Below are 26073 nucleotides of genomic sequence, written 5' to 3' on the forward strand. Positions count from 1 at the left end.
AACAGGTCTAAAAGGAGTTGATAAATCACAAGGTGATTATTAATTATTGAAAACTGCTAGAATCTAGTGTACTTGGCATCAATATTAGATTAGTGCTATCCAATAGCAATCTCAGGTTGGTGTCCATCCAAACTAGTGAGAATAATGAGCTTCATGTTTGGGGGGACTCTTAAAATATATATTAAAACATATATAATATATATTACCTATGTTATATAGGTCATATATAATATATATTACCTATGTTATATAGGTCATATATAACATAAATATATTACATATATGTAATATATTAAATATAAATATATAACATATGTGTAAATATATATGTAAATATGTACATATACATATATGTAAATATATAATATATATTTATGTTATATGACATTATATAAAATATATATTTACATTATATATTTATATATACATTATACATATTTATATTATAAATTTATATATAATATATATTTAAATTATATTACATTATATAAAATACAATATATTACATTATAACAGATAAAATATATTTATATGTTATATAATAATACATATAATACAATATATACTACATATAATTATATGATATAATTTTTTAAATTTTTTATTGTGGTAAAATATATATAACATAAAATTTGCCATTTTAACAACCTTAAAATATGTACATATATTTTATCCTCCTTCCTCTGCCTCCCAAGTAGCTGGGACTGTAGGCGGGTGCCATTGTGCCTGGCTTATATTCTTCTTAATTTTAAATCACCCCCCACCCCACCCCAACATACACTTTTCCCTGAGGAATAATTTGGAAGCACTTACACTCAAAAGCTGAACAAAAATAACGCCCTAGTCACACCTGGGCTAAAAAGCCTTTGACCCAAGAAAGAAAAAGAATGTCTCCCTATTTTAAATTTCCACATTCCAACTTCGTTTTATTAGAATCATGAACTAGCTCATTATATTTAATAATCCAGAGCAAATTAATTTGGAATGAAATTCAAAAGCACAAGAGGGGTAAACTTTCAGAGAAGATAATGATCCCATTCATAATTGACTGTTACGAGTGAAGAGAAAAGCAAAGTTTAAACCCAGGTAGACTCTATGAGTCCTACATACTCGGAAGGGAATTTCTGGCTTTATAAAGACAGTGTTTGGAGCCGAGCACACTTGAGCCCTGAACTGAACACGTGATGCTGCTGATTACTTAAACTCCAGCTATGGGCAGAGCTCTCAGGGGTCATTATGGCCTGTGTACATGTGAACTATTCAAATAACACCAGGAATGCACTACTGGCCACAGAAGACTGACCTTTCTCTTAAACATAGGGAAATAACTGGGGTAGAGGGACAGGAAAACATCTGTTTTAGACACAATCTGCGTTCAAATCTAGGCTTTTTTCAGTCTTAAGTAATACACTGCCCCAAGTTGTTGGGCTGGATATGGTCTCATTCAAATGTGATGGCTTCACAAATGAGAATTTCAGAGATACCTAGAAAGGGTGGAGACAGGATGGAACTCAAAACCCAACATATGCAAGGAAACACACCCAACACATCTGGGGGAGATGACTCCAAAACCCACGGCAGAGTGGCATGTGCTGAGCAATGTAAGCATCACCCCAGGAACCCAGGGTGCAGTAGGAGAACCCTAAGACATGAGCCCCTGTCCTTGTCCTGCCACCAAATGGCAGCTTCTCCATTTCCGTGCCTCAGAAGTAAGTGAGCACGCCAGCCACTAAGCACCCCATCTCGTCCACAGTTTGGGATACTCGTGAGAACAAGTGTGTATGGCTACTGCTGTGAGATAAATCAGAACAAGTAAGGGCAAATAAAAATGAGTGAACAGTGTGGAATGGGCCAGACTTTTCTAAGAGTTTTATGATCATTCCTTAGTAGAAAAGCAGCAGACAGCTGCAATAAGCTTATCTAAAGGCTTGGACTATCCCATTTATATGAGTCTTAGTGGATTCCGTATCAAACTAATGTGAAAAAAAAATAATGAGGACAGTTTAGTTGGAACATCTTTTTTTTTTTTTTTTTTTCTTGAGACAGAGTCTTGCTCTTGCCAACCAGGCTGGAGGGCAATGGAGCGATCTCGGCTCACTGCAACCTCCACCTCTCAGGTTCGAGCGATTCTCTGGCCTCAGCCTCCAGATTGGCTGGGATTATAGACGCCCGCCACCACGCCCGGCTAATGTTTTGCATTTTTAGTAGAGGCAGGATTTCACCATGTTGTCCAGGCTGGTCTCCAACTCCTGACCTCAGGTGATGCACCTGCCTTGGCCTCCCAAAGTGCTGGGATAACAGGCATGAGCCACTGTGCCCGGCCAGAACATCTTTTATAAGACAAATGAAAGCATCCAGGAGTTCTATTTTCCCTCAAAATGTAGCAAAAATCTGATATAACATAGTTGACCAGAAAATGTACTGTAAAACTTTTTTTTTTTTTTTTCGAGGCAGAGACTCACTCTGTTGCCAGGCTGGAGTGCAGTGGCATGATCTCGGCTCACTGCATCCTCTGCCTCCCAGGTTCAAGCAATTCTCCTCCCTCAGCCTCCCAAGTAGCTAGGACTACAGGCGTGTGTCACCACGCCCAGTTAATTTTTGTATTTTTAGTAGAGATGGGGTTTCACCATGTTGGCCAGGATGGTCTCAATCTCTTGAGCTTGTGATCCGCCTGCCTCGGCCTCCCAAAGTGCTGGGATTACAGGTGTGAGCCACCACCCCCGACCCTATTTTTTTTTTTAAAGAGTATCTACATATATATATATATATATATATATATATATATATATATATATATATTTTTAATCTTCACAAACCAACTCTGAAACTGACGGGACCTGGGAAGAAAAATAATCAACAATTCTAATTCCAAAACCAAGAGGAAATAAATGTCAAAGATAAGCTTCATAGACAGCCAAAAGAACTTCTAAAATGTTTTTTCAGGTGGATGAATACATTTCTGATCTGAGAAATCACAAGAAAATCTGACTTTCAGAACAATTCTAACGGACGTTTTCTCTTTAAAACAGACAGAATGGAATACAAGGAAACTTGAAAGAAGACACACTCAACAGTCTCCAAAACCATGGTCCTAATCCCAAAAGATCACTGAGCATCTCTGAAGCCACTGGGCATATAACACCAAGGCTCCACAGCTGTGAGAGTTCAGCCTCTACTTTCCCAAGCTCTTATCTTTACAAACCATCATGTAACGCTCACAACTGACATCTCCCCAGCAGTACGCCTGTCTGGAAGCCCACACATCCAAGATCGTTACCAACTGCAACTTAAATGGTCTTACCAACTCCTGTTTCCTCAACTTCATCCACATCTATGACCTGAGGGTGCTGCTGGTGAAAAGTCTCCACTGCCAACTGGAAAGACCTGGTTCTCTCTGTGGGAGGTCCAAGGGGCCTTTCGGTAGCTGCCCGGCGCGGGGAGAGGACGCTGGGCACACTGTATGTGTCAGCACCTCCCCTTCTCAGAGCCTTGTAGGAGAAGGGCGTGGTGCCCACATCCTCCAGGCCCAGACGAGTCGTCTCCAGGTCATAATCTTCATCCTCATCATCATACTCTGCCCCATCTTCAGTTCCGAGGATCACGTCCGCAGGCACCACGCCATTGGTGGTGGCTGGACTCCCAATCTCAAACACCCAGACACCCTGCTGCCCAGAGTTACTACTCCTAGGAGGAAGGACAGGCTTCTTAGAAACAGGCCAGCAACCCACCAACAGCAACCACTACCCAAGCAGAGGGAGCCCTGAGGATCTGTGTTGGTCTGCAAGCCATCACCTGCAGCTAGGACTGGAGAGTGGAAGGGCACTGGCCATCATGTCTGGGCGTCATGTGGCTGAGACAGTCTAGGGCTGTCTGGTGAGACTGTGTCCAAATGGGCACAATACTAGCACAAGCTCAGTCCCAGCCATTCCAGAGGTGTGCTCCAGGGACACTATCAGGACTTAAAATTCAACTTGCTCATCCTAATTGCTGGTTACATGCTCTACCTTATGAGCTAAGGTGGCTCATAGGACTGACAGTGGCTTTAGGACTGAAGTCATTCATGCTCTCCACTATCTCCATGACATGGTATGATACAATTGAAAATACATGTTTGGTCTCTGTCCTCACATTCTGAAACAAGAGCTCCTACAGCCTTTGGAATTTCTGGAGTGATAAGAGTGTCTTTTGTAGGCTAATGAGTTGACTGATGGCTGGGAGCTCCTAGACAGTTTCAGGATGGGGGCTGGTGGCCAGAAAGACCAAGGCATGATTAGAGGGTTGGAATGTCCAGCTTTCCCCACTGCCTCCAGGGAGGGGAGATGGGCTGGAGACTGAGTCAATCACCAAGGATCAGTGATTTAATCAACCGTGCCTATGAAATAACACCACCATAAAAACCCTAAAATGATGGGGTTCAGAGAGCTTCTGGGTTGAACACATCAAGGTGCGGGAAGGCTGGTGTACTCAGAGACGGCATAGAAACCCTGCCCCCTTCCCCATACCTTGTCCTATGCCTCTCTTCCATTTGGTCATTCCAGAGTTGTATCCTTTAGAATGAACTGGTAATAGTGAAGCATTTTTCTGTGCTATGTGAGCCATTCTAGCAAATTATCAAATCTGAGGAGCATGCCATGGAAACCCTCCATTTATAGCTGGTTGGTCAGAAGTACAGGTGGAAACACAGGACTTGGGACTGGCATCTGAAGTGGGGGCAGTCCTGTGGGACTGAGCCCTTAACCTGTGGGGTCTGCACTAATGCCAGTGCTAGAATTGAACTGAAGTGTAGGACACCCGGCTGGTGTGCAGAGAATTGGTTGGTGTGGGAAAAAAAACCCCACCCATTTGGTGTCAGAAGTGTGAGTGAAAACATTGCAGACGTGGTTTTTTAGAAATCCCAACTCCAGGGCCGGGCGCGGTGGCTCACACCTGTAATCCCAGCACTTTGGGGGGCCGAGGCGGGCAGATCATGAGGTCAGGAGATCGAGACCATCCTGGCTAACATGATGAAACCCCATCTCTACTAAAAATACAAAAAATTAGCTGGGCGTGGTGGTGGGCGCCTGTAGTCCCAGCTGCTCGGGACGCTGAAGCAGGAGAATGGCGTGAACCCAGGAGGCAGAGCTTGCAGTGAGCCAAGATCGTGCCACTGCACTCCAGCCTGGGCGACAGAGCAAGACTCCATCTCAAAACAACAACAAAAACAACAAAAAAAGAAATCCCAACTCCATTGGCTGTGAGATCTTGGACTAGTCTCAGTTTACCTTTGGTGCTTAAAGGATATGGTAAAAAGCAAATGAGATACAAAATCCAAAAGCATTTTATAACTATAAAATATAGTAGAATATCCCTAATCTCTACTTCTTCCTCCACCATTTTTACCATTCTTCTGTGTCTGTGATTGGAAGTGCTCCTATCAGAAATTACATGAAATAATTATATTATACGATGGACAGAGGGGACATACATTACTCAGTGGAAAATACTGAGCAAAACAATGGGGTGGGGTGGGGATGATAAATCACAAAAGTCCTGCATAAATAGGATGTCTAATCAATTTGTCTGCCTGGGATTCAAGTAAAGACAGTGGTGTGTGGGAGCTTATATGTAATAGCTTTTGAGAGCTGGCTGTTAAAATTTTAGGAATTTTGCAAGCCAGTTATTAAACACAGCCATTCTAAACAATTAAATTACACGAACTTCCAATTAAACAAGTTATATTTTTTAAAAGGAAAAAATATTCAAAACTCATCATATTCTAATTCTTTTACTACTGTCCATGCTCTTGAAATCATATATATTAAACCTATTTTATCTTTATGGTGAGAATATATATAATGGTGCATGTTTTCTGAACTCTTCATTGAGTGACATGATGTTAATGACTTGAAATTGGCCATCGTAGGAGTATTTACATCACAGAAATAGGCAAATGCTATAAATCAGGTTCCTCTGCCCTCATAAAACCAGTTGTTAAGCATTTACCAGCACACCACTAAGTGAAGGGCAGAGGAATTCAAGCTAGATTTGATGATATAAAATTAAAAGGTGGTTTTAGGGGATTCACTCTTGGTTTTTAAAGAATAATGGGAGAGGAAAGGTTTTAATTTTCAAAATCCAATTTGGGCTTTTCCCTCTTTTGTCAAATTCTACAACATAACCTGAGAGCACTATTTCTGTTGTAAGAATATTCCCCCTAGTCAATGTGAAGGAAAAGGTTTTCTCAGCCTTGAGATCAAAGAAGGAGATAGGTTTGAATAACCCTTATTTCTAACAGTGTTTATAGACAAAATGGTAAAAACTGTCTTAAGGCCGGGCGCGGCACTTCACGCCTGTAATCCCAGCACTTTGGGAGGCTGAGGTGGGCAGATCACCCGAGGGCAGGAGTTCAAGACCAGCCTGGCCAACATGGTGAAACCCCGTCTCTACTAAAAATACAAAAATTAGCTGGGCATGGTGGCACACACCTGTAATCTCAGCTACTTGGGAAGCTGAGGCGAGAGAATCACTTGAACCTGGGAGGCAGAGGTTGCAGTGAGTCGAGATTGTGCCATTGCACTCCAGCCTTCCAGCCTGGGCAACAGAGTAAGGCTCTGTCTCAAAAAAAAAAAAAAAAAAAAAAGAACTATTTTAAATGAGGATGATATCTAAAAAATAGGATATCTGTTCATTCTAAAAATACATTTCCTTAAGTTCATCAGAAAAAGAGTATCTCATAATATAAAAACTATATGCAAAACTGAAATCCATATGAACATTTTTAGGTAATGATCTATAATACACATTACATTATCCACATTAAAAAATATTAAGAGGAGAATCTACTGAAGAACAAAGAAAGCATACTTGGCCAAATTTTCAATTGATTCCCTGTCATTAGCAAATATGTTATAAGCTCCGTTGCTCTTCCATAAGAATCCCACTGAACCTTGACTGAACGCAACCACGGCAGGAACTTGGTTTTTTTCCTTCTTTGAGAATGTCGTATGGAACTGCAGACCATCCTCAGGATAAAGGAAAATGGCATAGGAGCTGGAATCAGAGGAGGCTAGAACAGCCTGGAACGTGTTTCTCTGTGAAGATGAGTTAAAATTCAGTTACTCGGAAAAATATCTATAGATCTTAAAATGTGTTATTCGCCAGACTATCTATAAAGCGTACAGTGCTGTAAAGCGATGGCAATACTCTCACCTTATTCTAAAAGAAGGACTTTTGTAGCAAGAACCTAGGATTCTGGGATAGTTCCACTGAAATATCCCTAAGGCTACGTCAACATGACATTTTCTGATTAATTCATAAATATCTTCTGCATAACTGTGGCCCTAAGGTTAACCAAAAATTATACAGATGGTACCTCCAGATGGTGGCCTAAAATCTCTTGCAATTTAGGAAATTCTAACCCAAAGAATTTGTTTCCATGGCTGTTAACATATTCAACCACATTCTTCATTTAACAAACATTTATTGAACCCAAGCACCATACAGTAGAAAAAACAAAACAAAACATGAGATTTGGGAGAAAACAGACCTGGATCCAAATCTTTGCTCTACTCATTATTATGTGACTTGGGCGTCATACTTGAGTTCCCTAAGCCTCGATGTCTGCATCTGTAAAATGGAGATAAAACCACCTCCTTCACAGAAATGAGGAAGACTACATGAGGTCACGTATGAAAGAGCAGGCACATGCCGGGCGCGGTGGCTCATGCCTGTAATCCCAGCACTTTGGGAAGGCTGACATGTGAAGAAAACATTGCAAAACCTGAGGTTGGATTCTGTAATCGAAACATTTGCAAAGCGCTGCAGGAGCCGTAAGAGGAAGCGTCCCATGCCAGGAGCGGTGGGAATGCATCCCATGCCAGGAGGCTGTGGTTGGTTAAGGCCTCACGGGAGGGCCCAGTCTGAATGAACAAGCAGGAGGAAGCTGCCACCTGTAGGGGGGTCAGGGAGAGGACGTCCCAAACAGAGAGGACAGCCTGTGCAAGATACTGCGGATTAAAAAAAGAGCAAGGGCAAGGTCAGGGAATTACATGTAATTTGGTATAGCGGCTGCAAAGGGTATGCGGAGGTGGAACAGATTAGGCCCAAGAGGCAAGCAAGGGCTCCATACCAATGGGTTAGGCATTTATCACCCAAGTGAAAGGGAGGCAGCTGAGACATTTAACATTTAAGCTGTTTTCAAGTTTGGCACTCAGACAGATAACAGTTGGCAAGCAAAATGTGTCATGCAGGCCCCTAACAGACTTTCCCAAAGTGTGCTCTGTGGGATGTAATGCATCGTTTTTGGAGCGGGGGAAGGGAAGAGGTATGGTCACAGGTTTGGTGACTGCTCAGTTAAACAATATTCGGCAAGGCTGGAATGGTGGCTCACGCCCTTAGTCCCAGCTACCTGGGAGGCTGAGGCAGGAGAATCACTTGAACCCAGGAGGTGGAGATTGCAGTGAGCCAAGATGGCACCACTGCACTCCAGCCTGGGTGACAGAGCAAGACTCTGTCTCAAAAAAACACAAAAACAAAAACAAAAAAAAATAGTATTAGGCAAGTTGCAAGTTTCCTGACTGCAGGACTTTTCAGAGTGAACAGGGTGAATCACCAAGAGGGAGATACAGTTTTAGCATTTCCCAAACTAGAAGGCCTTCTCCTCAAGGACTATCTTGTAGGGCTGCTGTTTTGTGGTACATACTTTAGGAACCACCAGCCTGAAATGCCTCCCATTTATATGAAGTGCTTTGGGACCCTTCAAGTTTCTCTCTTCCTCATTTTCCTATAAAGGTGAAGTTATGGTAGAGAGAAATTATTTTTCCAAGGGAAAATCGAGGCCTGTCCTAAAAAGTCACTTCAGGTCTAGCAACGAGTTCCTGACCTACTCAAAGACCCTGCTTCCTTCAAGGGCAAGTCCGTGCTCTACAGCCTGGTCCTTCCAGCCGTCCCTGATGACTGCGCCCACGGAGAGGCCAACCCTGGGTTATGACAATACTTGGGTTTTGAACCACTCACATGGTCCAAATGATTCTCGTCTCCCCAACTAGAGTCTGGGCTTTACCTTTCTATCTTTGCATCCCTCAGGAGTACTTTGTTATTTTAACCTATTGTTTCATATTAATAATTTCTCTAATCAGAAACTATCCTTCCAGCCGGGCTCGGTGGCACACACCTGTAATCCCAGCACTTTGGGAGGCTGAGGCGGGTGGATCATTTGAGGTCAGCAGTTGGAGACCAGCCTGGCCAATGTGGTGAAACCCCATCTCTACTAAAATTACAAAAATTAGCCAGTGTGGTGGCCCATGCCTGTAATCCCAGCTACTCAGGAGGCTGAGGCACAATAATTGCTTGAACCTGGGAGGTGGAGGCTGCAGAGAGCTGAGATTGTGCCACAGTACTCCAGCCTGGGCAGCAGAGCAAGACTCCATCTCAAAAAAAAAAAAAAAGGCCGGGCATGGTGGCTCACGCCTGTAATCCCAGCACTTTGGGAGGCTGAGAAGGGTGGATCACGAGGTCAGGAGATAGAGACCATCCTGGCTAACATGGTGAAACTCTGTCTCTACTAAAAATACAAAAAAAACTAGCTGGGCGTGGTGGTGGGCGCCTGTAGTCCCAGCTACTAGGGAGGCTGAGACAGGAGAATGGTGTGAACCCGGGAGGCGAAGCTTGCAGTGAGCCAAGATCGTGCCACTGCACTCCAGCCTGGGCGACAGAGCGAGACTCCATCTCAAAAAAAAAGAAAAAATAAATAAATAAATAAATTATCCTTCCACTATCTGCCACCTGAGGTAAGAGCAGCCAGGGGATGCCATTTATCAACCCTATTTTTGCCACGTAGCAGTCTTACCAGGAATTGGTTTGCTTTATGTCTGCTTGTCATTAAAACGTAGAGTTATACAACCTTGCAGATAAGCTTTTGGAGGTTTGGGACCTGCAATAACCAGCCTACTAGATTTTGCTTTGGATTTCCTGTCTTTATCAATGGTGTATAACTTATGTCAAAGCAGCACAAGGCATGAGACCAAAGTGTATGAAGCCAATGTGTCTGATTACCTGCACTTGGACCTGGAGGGGAGCTTACCTTGCCTTTCTGGTCTGGGTCCCTGCTGGGCCCTTGGTAGGGGGCCACGGATTCCCAAGTGACAACCACCGCGCTACTAGGCTGGAAAGAGATCTCCGGGAACCCTCTGTGGACACACTCTGCTGCTCGCTGAGTGATGGAGGGGGATAAGTCTTCTCGATAATAAACCTTCCCCAGGCCATCGGTCGTGTCCAAGTCCGCCAGGAAAGGGGCGACTGCACCGAATGTTGGTGGGAAGAGCCCGGGATGGGATTCTTTGGCCGGGGGTTCACTCGTAGCAATGATGCCATTTGTGGTGACCTGTACAAAACCAAGTGTGGTTAAAAGGAATGCAGAAACGGGTCCTTTCTCAGTAAGACTGAGCACCCACTCCTAGAATACTGTCAGCTGTACCCATGCTATGTAGAATACAACAGAATCTGAGAAAGATATGAGCCTGAACTGCAGACCCCAGCATTCATTTCTAGGCATAATGGGCTGTGTGGAAAGAGAACAGGAGTCATTATTCAAATCCTAGTGAATTTACTCGAAAAAGGGAGTAATCACTCCCTACCAGGACTGCTAATTGGTGTGCGTACAAAAATGGTTAGGAGCCTGGCATCAAAGTGAGATCCCATCTCTACACAGAAATACCAAAAATTAGCCAGGCTTGGTAGCTCGGGCCTGTAGTCCCAGCTACTTGGGAGGCTGAGCTGGGAGGATGGCTTAAGCCCCGGGAGGTCAAAGCTGCAGTGAGCCATGATCAGGCCAGTGCACTCCAGCCTGGGTGACAGAGTGAACCCTTGTCTCAAAAAAGAAAAAGAAAGAAAAGAAAAATGGTTAAGGTCCAGCCCCCGCCTTTTAAGAAACCCACAATCCAGAAGGATAAGGGAAAGGACTGACAAAGAGACGATGACACAATATAGTGTCAAGAAGCAAATCTGTGTGGGGCATTATGGTATCACTAATTATTTTGAAGTTTAATGTGTCAGGATAATAGCTAATATTTACTGAATACTCACCATGTTCCAGGCATTTTTACTAATGTCTAATTCTCAGAAGAACCTCTTAAGACTAGGTACTACTGGCCGGGCGTGGTGGCTCACACCTGTAATCCCAGCACTCTGGGAGGCCGAGGCGGGCAGATCACGAGGTCAGGAGTTTAAGACCAGCCTGGCCAACATGGTGAAACACCATCTCTACTAAAAATTCAAAAATTAGCCGGGCGTGATGGCGGGCACCAAATCCCAGCTACTCGGGCGGCTGAGGCAGGAGAATCACTTGAACCCAGGAAGCGGAGGTTGCAATGAGCCAAGACTGCACCACTGCATTCCAGCCTGGGCAACAGAGCAAGACTCCATCTCAGGAAAAAAAAAAAAAAAAGACTAAGTACTACTAATATCCATATTTTTCTGACGGGGAAAATTAGGCAAATTCATCAATGTGTCCAAAGTTACCAAGTAATAAGTGGCAACGCTGGGATTTGAACCCACGGAGTCCGACTCCAAAATTGGTCCTTTTCCAAAATCAGTCCTTTTAATTACTTCATGAATTGCCTTCTTGAAATCAGTTATAACTGCTTATTAAAAGATATCACTGGCCAGGTGTGGTGGCTCACGCCTGTAATCCCAGCACTTTGGGAGGCTGAGGCGGGTGGATCACCTGAGGTCAGGAGTTCGAGACCAGCCTGACCAACATGGTGAAACCCCGTCTCTAATAAAAATACAAAATTAGCCAGACATGGTGGTGCATGCCTATAATCCCAGCTACTTAGGAGGCTGAGGCAGGAGAATTGCTTGAGCCTGGGAGGCGGGGATTGCAGTGAGCCAAGATTGGGCATTGCACTCCAGCCTGGTCAACAAGAGAGAAATTCCATTTCAAAAAAAAAAAAAAGATATCACTGTTCTTACTCAGCTAAAACCCATGCTCCTTGGGAAAATGGGAAGAGGGCCCCTGAGATACTGTGGCAAACAGCCCCTTGGAGTGGGGGCACCCAGGCTCACCAATGAGGTCTAACACCCCCTCACTTTCTTGTTAGTGCACAATCCACTGATGACATGGAAGACCAAGCCAGTGATAGTTTTCCTTAGATAATCTGTGAATTGAAAGAAAAAATCCCCTAGCTGGGTGTGGAGGCTCACGCCTGTAATCCCAACACTTTGGGAAGCGGAGGTGGGTGGATCATTTGAGGCCAGGAGTTCGAGACCAGCCTGGCCCATATGGCAAAACCCCGTCTCTACTAAAAATACAAAAAAAAATTAGCTGGGCATGGTGGCAAGTGCCTGCAGTCCCAGCTACTTGGGAGACTGAGGCAGGAGAATCGCTTGAGTCCAAGAGGCAGAGGCTGCAGTGAGCCGAGATTGCACTGATGATGCATTCCAGCCTGGGCAACAGAGCAAGAGTGTCTCAAAAAAAAAAAAAAAAAAAAGAGAGAAAGAAGAAGATTCCCTAATCAAAAGGGAGAGATTTTGCAAATGGCACTTTATTTTGCTCTTTAAGGGCTGCAGATTGGAAAAACATGAATCCAGAATAGCAACCCTCAGTTGTTAGAAGGCCAGTGGATTTTCCAGGCCACTTATTTCCCTCCCCCTCCCCCTGCCCCTCCCCCCTCCCCTCCCTCCTCCTCCTCCCAGAGTCTTATCCCTCAGTCACTTCACACCTCATTACTAGAGGAGAGTGCAGGGGCAGAAAAAAACAGAGGAACTAAAGACCAAACTCTAAACATGCCAAAAACTTGCTATTAATAAAAAGGTTCAATGTGCAGAACCAATTGGTGCCCAGGTGAGGATTGGAACCAGAGCTCTGGGAGTGAAATGCAGACTTAACAAAACCTTCTCTTTTAACCACATGTTATGGGCTATTAACTCTTTGGGTGACATATTTTCCATCATCACCCGGCACCAGCAAGGCTTTTCTAGAAGATACTGGCAGGCTGTGGAGAAGGGAATCATACACGGGGCTTCTTCCAGCCGGTCCCTCTGTCTCCCTTCCAGGGACCCAAACATCTCCCAGCACAAGCATCCCAGGGAGCTGCTGTGTGGGAGCGTGGGAAACGGCTCACTCTCTCGAGCCGCCAGAAGTTGGCAGTAAGCAGTTGGAAGTGATCACAGGGAGGCCACATCCAGACAATTTGGTTTTAAAAAGCTGCTTTCCAGTGAAATTTAAATCAGTCCATTAATTTTGAAAACACTCTCAGTGTCTTTTATTATTTGGAATCTAGGCATGGGAATATTTCTATTTTCACAAGGAATGTTTTAAGAGTCAGGTTTTAGGACAAATGTCATGCAGCACTGCAAATGCTTTGGACAACGGTCATATAACCCTCATTAGTATTTGCATTGGAAAATTATTTTTCAGCTAATTTTACTGAACATTCAGCTCGATCGTCTGTGATAATGAAGAAAGATGACTTCAAAGATAAATGTAATGTGCAGAACAGCCAGAAGTTTCACTGGATTCTTAGATTTAAACTTCTCCCTTGTAAACTTCATTTTCCTGGAAGTAACAGTTAATAGCAAAGTTGATGAAAAATATTCCCGTCCACTTGGGTGCAAGTCTCATTTTGCAAAGTCTGTCAAATGCACGATGCTCCTATCAGCCTTGTTCCTTTTCTCCATCTTTTGAAAGTACCATTGGACAATTCAACAGCAGAAGGGCAGGGAGCAAAAAGGGAAAGGACAGAGGCACTCAGGCAGGAGGAGGCACAGACTCAGGCACAATCCCCAAGGGCACTGGGCTGGGGAGTCCTCAGGCCCATGTGACCACTGATGCCCAGGCCATCACCAATATTCGCTCAGTTGGTGAAGCCAGGAAACCTGGAAGTGGGTCCTGGTTCCTTCCTCTTTCTCACCACCCACGCTGCATGTCCTGTCTCCAACTACAGCAGGTCCTCAAATAACTTCATTGCATTCAACGTTGTTTTGTTATAACGTTGATGAGAAAAAAAAAATCTATTCCCTGCTGGAGCCACCGTCTGTGTGGGGTGTCCGTGTTCTCCCCATGTCTGCATGGCTTTTCTCTGAGTACTCTGGTTTCCTTCCACATCCCAAAGCTATGCCAAAGTCGGGTGAACTGGCATGTCTAAACTGTCCGACTGTGAGTGAGTGTGGGTGTGTGGGAGCCCCCTTGTGATAGGACAGCACCCTGTCCAGGGTGGCTCCTGCTTGGCACACTGAGCTGCTGGGATGGGCTCTGGCCACCCTCCTCTCTGAACTGGACTAAGCAACTGGAAAATGAATGAATGAATGAATGAATACAAATTATCACAGAATGAAAATGTATCAAGTACGAGTAATCACACCAATAAATTATGCACCAATGAATTATACACCAACAAAAGTACTCAGCAAGCTGCCGGATTTGTGATTGTTTGTTTTTGAACTTCGTGGGTCAGAAGTGTTGACAATGTTGCTTTGCAAACATTTCTTCCTTGATTGAACCCACTACCATCATGACCTCCATTATTCACTGATTCATCAAAAATTGGGTAAATAATATCTTGGTTGTTTTTATTCATCTTAAATGTATGTATAGCTCACATTTATTTATTTCAATGTTTAATACTAGAAGTGTTTTGGGCTTCATGGGAAGTTTGGTGATGTGTTTCTGACCAGAAATAAGCCATAGGAACTTAAATGTTGTTTCTGTCAATTACCCGACAGTCAAATCGGTTTAGTTATGCATTTTTAGCTTCAAGCCACAGTATCCAAGAACCTATCCACAATGTTAAGTGAGAAGCTACTGTATATGGCACTTTCTCCATCTCAGCTACCACCAGCACGCCCCCGCCCAACCCCACCACCTCGTTAGTCACATGACTGGCCCTTCTTATCCTTATTCCTCAGCTGAAACAGTGCCTTCTCAGAGAGCTTCCTGGCATCCCCTCCAGTGGAAGGTCCTTCCACTCACTCCTTTCTCCCTTCCCTCACACCCCCAGCCCCTGATATGTCTTCTTCCTGCCTATTTGTAGGTTCTGGCTTCTCTCCCCACTATGTGGTCATTTCTTCACCGTCAGGGACTCCATTTGTCTTGGTCACCACGGTAGTTCCAGAGCTTACACATGGTCTGATACATACGAGTCTCCTCACTTCTTGACTTCCTCCAATATAGGGGACAGGCAGGTTCAAAGCAGGATAAGACCTGTGCGCCCAGGTCTTATCCTGGGCGCATTTTAGAAATAAGGCCTGAGGGTGAGCTCAGTTGTAAGTGATATGAAGGGTCAGAGAACTGTGCATTACTGCCGTTCTTGCCACTGGAGTAAAATGCCAATTACTAAAATAAAATAAATAAAAAGTGCATAACTTGAATTCAGTCATGTCTCCAGATCTAACTGCCAGTTTACAGGAAATACAGGAGACAGAAGAACATGCTAATGGACACAATGGGATGCAATCAGCAAAATCCAGAATATAAAGCACTAAAATGGAGAAATACCTAGTTTCTTGAACAGATAAATTTTAAAGAAAAAAAAAGAGCTGGGGTTGGGGGAGGACCCATAGATTTTAAAAATTCTAAGAGATGGCTAGGTGAGGTGGCTTGCTCCTATAATCCCAGTATTTTCGGAGGCGAAGGCTGGCAGATCACCTGTGGTCAGGAGTTCGAGAGCAGCCTGGCCAACATGGTGAAACCCCGTGTCTACTAAAAATACAAAAATTAGCTGGGTATGGTAGCAGGTGCCTGTAATCCCAGCTATTTGGGAGGCTGAGGCAGGAGAATTGCTTGAACCTGGGAGGCGGAGGTTACAGTGAGCCGAGACTGCATCATTGCACTCCATACTGGGCTACAAGAGCAAAACTCCATCTCAAAACAAAAGTCCTAAGAGACACATCTACCAAATGTAATGTGTGGGCTTTGTCTGGGCCCTGATTTAAACCAATCAACTGAAAAGCAAAATAAAACATTTCATGAAACCACTTGCATATTGGACAATATTAAGGAATTATTATCATTTCTTAAAGTATGATCATGATTTTACTATTTTTTTTTAAAGAATTTTTTTTTTTTGAGACAGAGTCTCACTCTGTCACCCAGGCTGGAGTGCAGTGGTGCAGTCTCGTCTCACTGCAACCTCTATCTCCTGGATTCAAGCAATTCTCCTGCCTCAGCCTCCCGAGTAGCTGGGACTACAGGTGTGTGCCACCACGTCTGGCTAATTTGTGTATTTTTAGTGGAGACAGGGTTTCACCATGTTGGACAGGCTAGTCTGGAACTCCTGAGCTCAAGCTATCCACCCGCCTCGGCCTCCCAAAGTGCTGGGATTACAGGTATGAGCCACTGTGCTCGGCCTAAAGAGTCTTTTCTTCTGAGGCACATCTGAAACATTTACAAAACGATAAAATATTTGGGATTTGCTTAAAAATAATTCAGGGCTGGGTGCGGTGGCTCACGCCTGTAATCCCAGCACTTTGGGAGGCCGAGGTGGGTGGATCACGAGGTCAGGAGATCGAGACCATCCTGGCTAACACGGTGAAACCCCATCTCTACTAAAAATACAATAAATTAGCCGGGTGTGGTGGCAGGTGTCTGTAGTCCCAGCTACTCGGGAGGCTGAGGCAGGAGAATGGCGGGAACCCGGGAGGTGGAGCTTGCAGTAAGCCAAGACCACACCACTGCACTCCAGCCTGGGCGACAGAGCAAGACTCCATCTCAAAAATAATAATAATAATAATAATAATAATAATGATAATAATTCAGTTTGGGGATGGGGAGGGAACATTAGGAATAAGTGAGGACATCAGTGAAAGAAGATTAGTCTCAAATTGGTACTTGTTGGAGCTGGTAATGGATACATGGGAGTTCATTATATTTTTGAGTATATTTGAAATTTTTCATAATAAAAGTTTATTTTTTAAAAGCATATAACAGGTCTGGTGCGGTGGCTAATCACACCTGTAATTCTAGCCACTGGGGAGGCTGAGGCATGAGAATCACTTGAATCCGGCGGGTGGAGGTTGCAGTGAGTCAAGATCACGCCACTGCACTCCAGCCTGGGTAACAGAGTGAGACTCCATCTCAGAAAATAAAAATAGAAAAAAAAAAAACATACAACAAACCTGATTGATCTGAAGTTCAGCAAAGAAAGGCAAATGGCTCTAATAGATAAGCCAAGACTAACGTTCTCTGTCAGTAGGGCCTGTGGCTCATTGTCCTTGTTTTTATTTGGTTTTGTTTTTCCAGGTTTATTGAGGTATAACTGGCAAACAAAAGTGTATAAGTTTAGGGTGTACAACGCGATTTGATACAGGTATATGTTGTGAAATGAATAGCACAATCAAGTTGGTTAGCAAAGCTATCACAGATAGCCGTGATAGATCAACGGGACAGAACTGAGAGCCTAGAGGTGAACCCACACATTTACGGTCAACTAGTGTTTGACAGGGCCACCAAGAACACACAATGAGACAAGGTAGTCTCTCCAATAAACAGTGCTGGGAAAATTGGATATCCTCCTGCAAAAGAATGCAAATGGACCCCTATTTTATAGCACTCATAGAAATTAACTCGCAATGGATTGAAGAATTAAATGTAAAACCTGAAACTGTAAAACTCCTAGAAGAAAACAATAAGGAAAAACTCCTTGATATTGATCTTGACAATTACATTTTGGACATGACACCAAAAGTACAAGCAACAAAAGCAAAAATTAAGAAGAGGGACTCCTTCACTGTCCTTTTTGTGTTGGTGAAGATCCACTTTATTATTTTATTTGTATTGATGCATCATATTTGTACATATTTATGGGGTACATGTGGAGTATATATTTTGATACATGCATACATACAATGTGTAATGATCAAATCAGGATAATTAGGAAATTCACCAGCTCAAACATTTATCATTTCTTTGCATTGGGAACATTTCAAATCTTCCTTTCTAACTATTTTGAAATATACAGTATTGGTTAACTATAGTCACTCTACTCTGCTACCAAACACTAGAACTTATTCCTTCTATCGAACTGTATGTTTGTACCCATTAACCAACCTCTTTTCATCCCATACCCTACCCTTCCCAGCCTCTGGTAACCACCATTCCACTCTCCACGTCCACCCTTCATGGTCTTTGAACTTCTTCCCTCCTCAGACTTTCCTACCACTGCCACTCCCCTCCCAGGGACACAGGAGTGTTAGTTGCACTGGGCACATTAGACCACATTAATGAGCAGAAGGTGGTGCTGGTAAAAGCAGATTTTGTAATTAAAACTAATCAAAAGTTACAGAGCCTGAGGCACCCCATACAGTGCCCTGAGTCCAGGAAAAAAAAAAAAACATGAAGCGTAAGTATTGCACAGCAGTTACCAGTATCACTTTCTGTTCACTACATTTGTACTAGTTTAAAAAGTACATGGGGCCAGGCACAGTGGCTCATGCCTATAATCCCAGCACTTTGGGGGGCCAAGGCAGGTGGATCACCTGAGGTCAGGAGTTTGAGGCCAGCCTGACCAATATGGTGAAATCCCGTCTCTACTAAAAATACAAAAATTAGCCAGGCGTGGTGGTGGGTGCCTGTAATCCCAGCTACTCAGGAGGCTGAGGCAGGAGAATCACTTGAACCCTGGAGGTGGAGGTTGCAGTGAGCCGAGATTGTGCCACTGCACTCCAGCCTGGGCGACAGAGAGAGAATCCATCTAAAAAAAGTACATGGATTATGGGATCGCACTTTAGTTTTTATGAATGTTGATGAGTAAAAGGCTAAAGGAGAAATGTGCCAGAAAAAAATTTTAGATTGCTTTTAATTCTCCAAACTCTCCATGGTGTCTCTCCTAGTTAACACTACATGCTTTTGGATCTATGATTCCCTCCTTCTTGAAAACCTCCTCAGCTGGGCGTGGTGGCTCACGCCTGTAATCCCAGCACTTTGGGAGGCTGAGGTGGGTGGATCACCTGAGGTCGGGAGTTTGAGCCCAGCCTGGCCAACATGCTGAAACTCTGTCTCTACTAAAATTACAAAAATTAGCCAGGCGTGGTCATGCACACCTGTAATCCCAGCTACTCAGGAGGCTGAGGTGGGCGGATCACCTGAGGTCGGCAGATCACCTGAGGTCAGGAGTTTGAGCCCAGCCTGGCCAATATGCTGAAACTCTGTCTCTACTAAAATTACAAAAATTAGCCGGGCATGGTCATGCACACCTGTAATCCCAGCTACTCAGGAGGCTGAGGGTGCAGTGAGCCGAAATCTCGCCACTGCACTCCAGCCTGGGCAACAGTGTAAGACTGAAAGAAAGAAGGAAAGAAAGAAAGAAAAAGAGAGAGAGAGAGAAAGGAAAGGAAAAAAAAAGAAAAGAAAAGAAAAAAAGAAAAAGAAAACCTCCTTGAAAAACCTTCTTGATAATTCTCAGCTCATGTGCTTGGCAAAGTCTTATTTTCCCTTGTGAAGGCTTTCTGACCTCCCAACCAGGGTTTATCACATGTTTCTTTCTGTCTGCCCCTCTCTCTAAGTTTGCAGTTGGCATCTTGACCCCTCACTTAGGGATCCTGACTCCCAATGGCAGCAGCACGTTCCTTGCTGTATTGATCATATCGCAAAACCCTCATGGGGGGGATGCATTTCTGAGAAAGCCCTTCTGAATCACTGAGAGCACTGCTGATGATAATAATGTAATATTATCATCTTAAGGTAACTTAAGGTAACCAAATATTGCCTAAGTGAGGTTCTTTGTGAACTTGCATTAAGGAGTAAAAACTTGTTTACTGAAAAACAGCTATTTCCAGCATGTTGAGCAATGTAAATATTTCCCTGAAATACTGCTTACAACATCAGTTCACACTGAGAAAAAGTTCCTTTAGCAAAGTTAAACTTCAGCTCACTATGTGGCTAGTAAAACTAAATGCCCCTTTACAGAACCATGTCTTCCCACTCACCCCAAGAAACACAACAAACAATACGGCTTTTCATCCAGCTGCCCTAGGGCAGAGCATGTCAATTAGATCACAAAAAAACCCAGGGTGAAAATGCCAAGCACCACAAGGGTAACAGCTGGAACCACTTATGTACAATTGTTTCAACCCAACTGACAAGAAGGGGATGGATAGAGCACCTAACTTATAATGGGAGGGTGTTTCCCATCTTAGAAAGCACTTCCTGTCTCATTTCATCTTTAACGTGAACTTTCAGATAGCATGAATCACCGGAGAAAGTCTATATGCAGATGCTCAATAAATTTAAAATTTATGTTAGATTTCTTATGTCCAAATACTTCCTGAAAAAGTGAAACAACAGCCACTTGGCGGGGGGCTTAGATGAGCCTAGTAACAGTCCCCAGGGCAGAAAGCAGCCTGCAATAGTCTAGGGGGAGCCTTCTCCAAAACATGTGTGTTTAGAGAATACTTGAGGTAGAAACAAATAAGAAACAAACAGGGTCCTTTTACAAATACAAATCGCTGTACTGAGAAGACAGTGAAACTTGCAAAAGCAAACTCCATGGGTGAGAGGCAGCAGGAACTTAAAATAATTTAACATAAAGAGTGGAAATGCAGCAAACATGGGCTGTCACCTAATGTTGAGGTCCTTTACTAAGGCTCTTTTTATCTTTTAAAATTTCATGTGACAGGCATTTAGTACAACCATCCCTCTTTTCGCATACTTGAAACAGATAAGGAGATGATGAGAGATTTTAATTTAGCTTTAATGTCACACAGCCAGTAAGTGATAGAACCAAGATCGGAACACACATCTGCTGGAGTCCGTAACCCGTGCTCTTTCTGTTACACTTGGCTGCCTAGTTTAGAGACACTGGGGACAAAAGTCATGCAAGTTGCAATGTTTTTTGGGATGGCTTCAAAGTTAGTGACTGGATAGCTACAAAAAGCTAGAAAACAAAATGAGTCCAGAGAAAAGTAAAACACAAAAAGGAAGTCCAGAAAATAGGCAAGTCCGGGACACAATCAAGGTGGAGACTGATTAATTTCAGCCTAGAGCCCACAAGTGGACCTGGAGCCTAATCCGTTTGCAAGGTGCTTTACAGTTTACAAACCATTTTTACTTTAGTTATCTCATTAAACCTAGTAAAGATTAATATCACTTTCATTCTTCATTTGAGAAAAAATGAGTTTTAGTTTATATAACTTGCCTAAGATCAAACACTAGAAGTGCCAGAACAGAACTCCAAGTCCAAACTGCAAGTGATCCCCATTAACCCCACAGAAGAAATGACTCTGGCATGAAATAGAAATAGAAACAAAAGGATTAGTAAATAAAACTTAGGGACAATCTAAGGATTACTGGAAAGGGGTCCCGATCCAGACCCTCAGAAAGGGTTCTTGGATCTTGCACAAGAAAGAATTCAGGGCAAGTCCATAAAGTGAAAGCAAGTTTATTAAGAAAGTAAAGGAATAAAGAACAGTGGCCTGGCGCGGTGGCTCACGCCTGTAATCCCAGCACTTTGGGAGGCTGAGATGGGTGGATCACGAGGTCAAGAGATCGAGACCATCCTGGCCAACATGGTGAAACCCCGTCTCTACTAAAAATACAAAAATTAGCTGGGCGTGTTGGCATGCACCTGTAGTCCCAGCTACTTGGGAGGCTGAGGTAGGAGAATCGCTTGAACCCAGGAGGTGGAGGTTGCACTGAGCCGACATCGTGCCACTGCACTCCAGCCTGGTGACAGAGTGAGACTCAGTCTCAAAAAAAAAAAAAAAAAAAAAAAAAAAATTGTTACTCCATAGACAGAGCAGCCCCAAGGGCTGCTAGTAGCCCATTTTCATGGCTATTTCTTGATGATATGCTAAACAAGGGGTGGATTATTCATGCCTCCCCTTTTCAGACCATATAGGGTAACTTTCTGACATTTCCATGGCATTTGTAAAGTGTCATGGCGCTGGTGGGAGTGTAGTAGTAAGGATGACCAGAGGTCACTCTCATCGCCGTCTTGGTTTTGATAGGTTTTGGCGGGCTTCTTTACTGCCACCTGTTTTATCGGGAAGGTCTTCATGACCTGTATCTTGTGCTGACCTCCTATCTCATCCTTTGACTTAGAATGCCTTAACCATCAGGGAATGCAGTCCAGTAGGTCTCAGCCTCATTTTACCCAGCGCCTGTTCAAGATGGAATTGCTCAGTTCACATGCCTCTGACATAAGGGTAATAGAGATGAGTCAACATTGTCAACTTAATCCAGTTAATGTCCAGGTGACTTTGGATCAGTTACCCCTCTCTTCTGCAGAAAATTTCTACCTGAGATTACTTTCCAACATTTAAAAATGATTGGGGCTTTTCTGATGGTAGTGGGTTATCTGAACTTATTAGCATTAGTATCACTAAAGTTGATATACAACCCCCCAGGCTAAATTAGACTGGCAAAAAAAAAAAATTGTTGGGTTCTTTAAATTTTAACTATGGGTGTGTCTATCAAAGAAGTAGCCCTTGAGGATGCAATACCAAGGGCCTTGGGGTGTGAGACCCCCAGTCTCTGGGGAGACACATGTTTCTCCTTAACAACCTGAATATAGATATCAGAAGTTTACCTGTGGCAATTGGAGCCTAGTACTGTATTACACAAATTCCTTAACTTAAACATAAAATATTACAGGAAAAGAGTTCAGCATTTATCTGCCTTTCCAGAATGAACAGTATATCAGTGTTACCCAAAAGTCATGGTTGATGAGGAAAACCTCTTTACAGAATATGCCAGCTAATAAATGCAGAAAGAATGACAGAAACAAGCAACCAGCAAAACAAAATAAAACATCATCCTGCAAACTTTAATTTAATTACTGTTTCAGGCAAAGATCATCAATAGATGCTAAAACCATTAGGTGAAAGATTAGTGGGCAGGAAATAGATGATAAGGCCAAAGTGAGTGTCACCCCGCAGCTCAGTTGCTGCTCACCTGGGGAAAAATATAACTTCACAGGCATGATCTGGCTGTAATCTCCTTAACACCAGGTATTAATCTTAGCATGGCAAGCCAAGCAATAACCAGACATCACTTGCCTGCTAATGTTATCCACTGTGAAAAATACAGCTTCGTTTATGAAGGATTCTTCTCTTTTTTTTTTTTTTTTTGAGACAAAGTCTCAGTCTCACTCTGTTTCCCAGGCTGAGTGCAATGGCTTGATCTTGGCTTACTGCAACCTCCACCTCCCAGGCTCAAGAGATTCTCCTGCCTCAGCCTCCTGAGTAGCTGAGATTACAGGTGCACGCCACCACACCTGGCTGGTTTTCGTATTTTTAGTAGAGATGAGGTTCCACCATGTTGGCCAGGCTGGTCTCATTTATGAAGTATTCTTGTTGAAAGATGAGGCCCTTCTCAACAATTAAAAAAAAAAAACCGGTTTTTTTTTAATGACCAAAGGATTTGAACAGGCATTTCTCCAAAGAAGAAACACAAATGGCCAATGAGCACATGAAAAGATTCTCAACATCATTAGCCATCAGAGAGATGCAAATCAGATTCACAACACAGCACTTCACACCCACTGGGATGGCCATAAATCAAAAAGTCAGAAATAAGAAATGTTGGTGAGGACGTCGAGAAATCGGAACCCTCATATATTGTTGGTGGGAATGTCAGATGGTGCTGTCACTTTGGAAAACACTTTGACAGTTCCTCAAAATATTAAACATAGAGTTACCATATGACCCAGGAATTCCAGTCCTAGGTATATACCCAAGAGAAATGAAACTTATATCTACACATTTGCATGTATACCTCTTCTCGAAATGCAGTTTGTCTCAAAGACACCTTTTTATGGCCGATATTTCTTAATCAGGCTGAAACAAAGTCCTCACTTGCATTTGGTCAGCAAGCCTCTGAAGTCTCTTTTGATCCACACCAGGTCTCCCTCCTTCTTTTTCCCCACCATGCCATTTATTTGTTGAAGAGAATGATAATCTTTTAAAGTTAAATCGTGTCAGCCATCTACTTAGAAATCTCTAATGGCCGGGCATGGTGGCTCATGCCTGTAATCCCAACACTTTGGGAGGCCAAGGCGGGCGGATCACCTGAGGTCAGGAGTTAGAGACCAGCCTGACCAACATGGAGAAACCCCACCTCTACTAAAAATACAAAATTAGCCAGGCATGGTGGTGCGTGCCTGTAATCCCAGCTACTCGGGAGGCTGAGGCAGGAGAATCTCTTGAACCTGGGAGGCAGAGGTTGTGGTGAGCTAAGATTGATCCACTGTACTCTAGCCTGGGCAACAGAGCAAGACTCTGTCTCAAAAAAAAAAAAAAAGAATAACCAAAAACTGATATTTAGCATTGCCTTTAATTATGAATGCAGGCAACAAAGCAGTCACTAATAGAAGTCACAGATATTTTCATATCATATCATAGTTGCTGCATGTGTCTCAGAATATTGCTCATGATCTTCAAAGTTCAATCGTTACCTGAACTGCCCTTGGATCCACTGCTACACCTTGTTATTTAATGTTGTTAAAAGTGAGCATATAGACCAGGCGTGGTGGCCCACACCTGTAATCCCAGCACTTTGGGAGGCGGAGGTGGGTGAATCACGAGGTCAGGAGTTCAAGACCAGCCTGGTCAACATGGTGAAATCCCGTCTATACTAAAAATGCAAAAATTAGCCAGGCATGGTGGTGCATGCCTATAGTCCCACCTACTCAGGAGGCTGAGGCAGGAGAATCGCTTGAACCTGGGAGGTGGAGGTTACAGTGAGCCAAGATCTCGCCACTGCACTCCAGCTTGTGCAACAGAGTGAGACTTCATCTCAAAAAAAAAAAAAAAAAAAAAAGTAAGCATATATTGGGCCAGGCATGGTGGCTCATGCCTGTAATCCCAGCACTTTGGGAAGCTGAGGCGGGCAGATCATCTGAGGTCAGGAGTTCAAGACTAGCCTGGCCAACATGGTGAAATCATGTCTCTACTTAAAATACAAAAATTAGCCAAGTGTGGTGGCAGTCATCTGTAATCCCAGCTACTCAGGAGGCTGAGGCAGGAGAATCACTTGAACCCAGGAGGTGGAGGTTGCAGTGAGCTGAGATTGTGCCACTAAACTCCAGGCTGGGGGATAGAGAGAGACTCTGTCTCAAAAAAAAAAAAAAAAAAAAAAAAAGTAAGCATATAAGCATATATAGTACATAAGAGCATAAGATGTGTGTTTTTTTAATATTTTGATCTGTATTTCAACATAATTGCCTTCCTTGGTCATCTTGTGGATTTTATTTTATGCATTTAAAACTTTATACTGCCCAGCATGGTGACACTCGCCTGTGGTCCCAGCTACTCAGGAGGCTGAGGCCAGAGGACAGCTTGAGCCAAGGAGTTGGAGGCTGCAGTGACCCAAGATCGCGCCGCTGCACCCAGCCTGGGCAACAGAGCAAGACCTCGTCTCTCTAAAAACTAAAATAAAAGCATTATACTGAAAAGGGATCCACAGGCTTCACCAGTGTCCAAAGGGGCCAGGGCAGTCAACCAACATGGGGGAGGGCTCTTTGTGGATCCAGACTTGAAGGGCTCATTCGTTTTAGGCAAAGCCTACAAGTTCCACGTGAGTGTTGTCTAAGGCGCAGTGTTCCCAGGCCAGACCGGGAGCACAGCCATTTCACGGGCAGGACAGGCTGCAGCCGCTGCGTTTGCAGTTCCAACCCCCTTCCCCCGGCCAATCCCCCACACTTCTGGAATGCACACAAGCCTTATATGAAATCCACATGGTGCGCGGCCGAGGAAGGCAGCGGCACGAAAGGACTTCAACAAGTTGACAGCGCCCCCAGGCCCGGCCAGTCACGGGGAGGATCCAGGGAGCTGTAGGTCATCTGGTCCCGCTCCTCGTTTGGGGCCTCCGTGGTGACAATGCCTGGCCACAGGAAATGGGATCACTGGGAGCCCTGTGTTTCCCGCTCTGGACTCTGGACTCTGAAACGAGCCCAACTGGAAAGCAGCATCACTGCCAAGACACATCCGGAGTCCACACACAAATACAGGAGGCTGCCGGCGAAACTCTCCCGCAGCCACAAGAGTCCCGGGGCCCGCGCGCAGGCTGCGATCCAGCTCCGGCTCTTGCCCTGCGGAGGCTCCGCGCGAGAACCTGGCTCCACCCGGGACCGGCCAGGTCCTAGCCCCGAAGGGACTGGACAG

The 26073-nt window shown here is 43.9% G+C and overlaps 1 protein-coding gene across 1 annotated transcript in view; it reads right to left on the reverse strand.

Annotated features, from left to right (window-relative positions):
- Positions 1-26073, reverse strand: part of NID1 (nidogen 1) — an 89049-nt gene that overhangs the window by 62117 nt on the left and 859 nt on the right. The window contains exons 2-4 of the mRNA XM_019032021.4: positions 10061-10360; positions 6844-7070; positions 3302-3684 (exon numbers count right to left, since the gene is read on the reverse strand). Coding sequence (XP_018887566.4) covers positions 3302-3684; positions 6844-7070; positions 10061-10360 — 910 coding nt within the window. The remainder of the gene's footprint in view (positions 1-3301; positions 3685-6843; positions 7071-10060; positions 10361-26073) is intronic.

This window comes from Gorilla gorilla, chromosome 1 (assembly GCF_029281585.2).
Source record: "Gorilla gorilla gorilla isolate KB3781 chromosome 1, NHGRI_mGorGor1-v2.1_pri, whole genome shotgun sequence".
Taxonomy (NCBI): domain Eukaryota; kingdom Metazoa; phylum Chordata; class Mammalia; order Primates; family Hominidae; genus Gorilla; species Gorilla gorilla.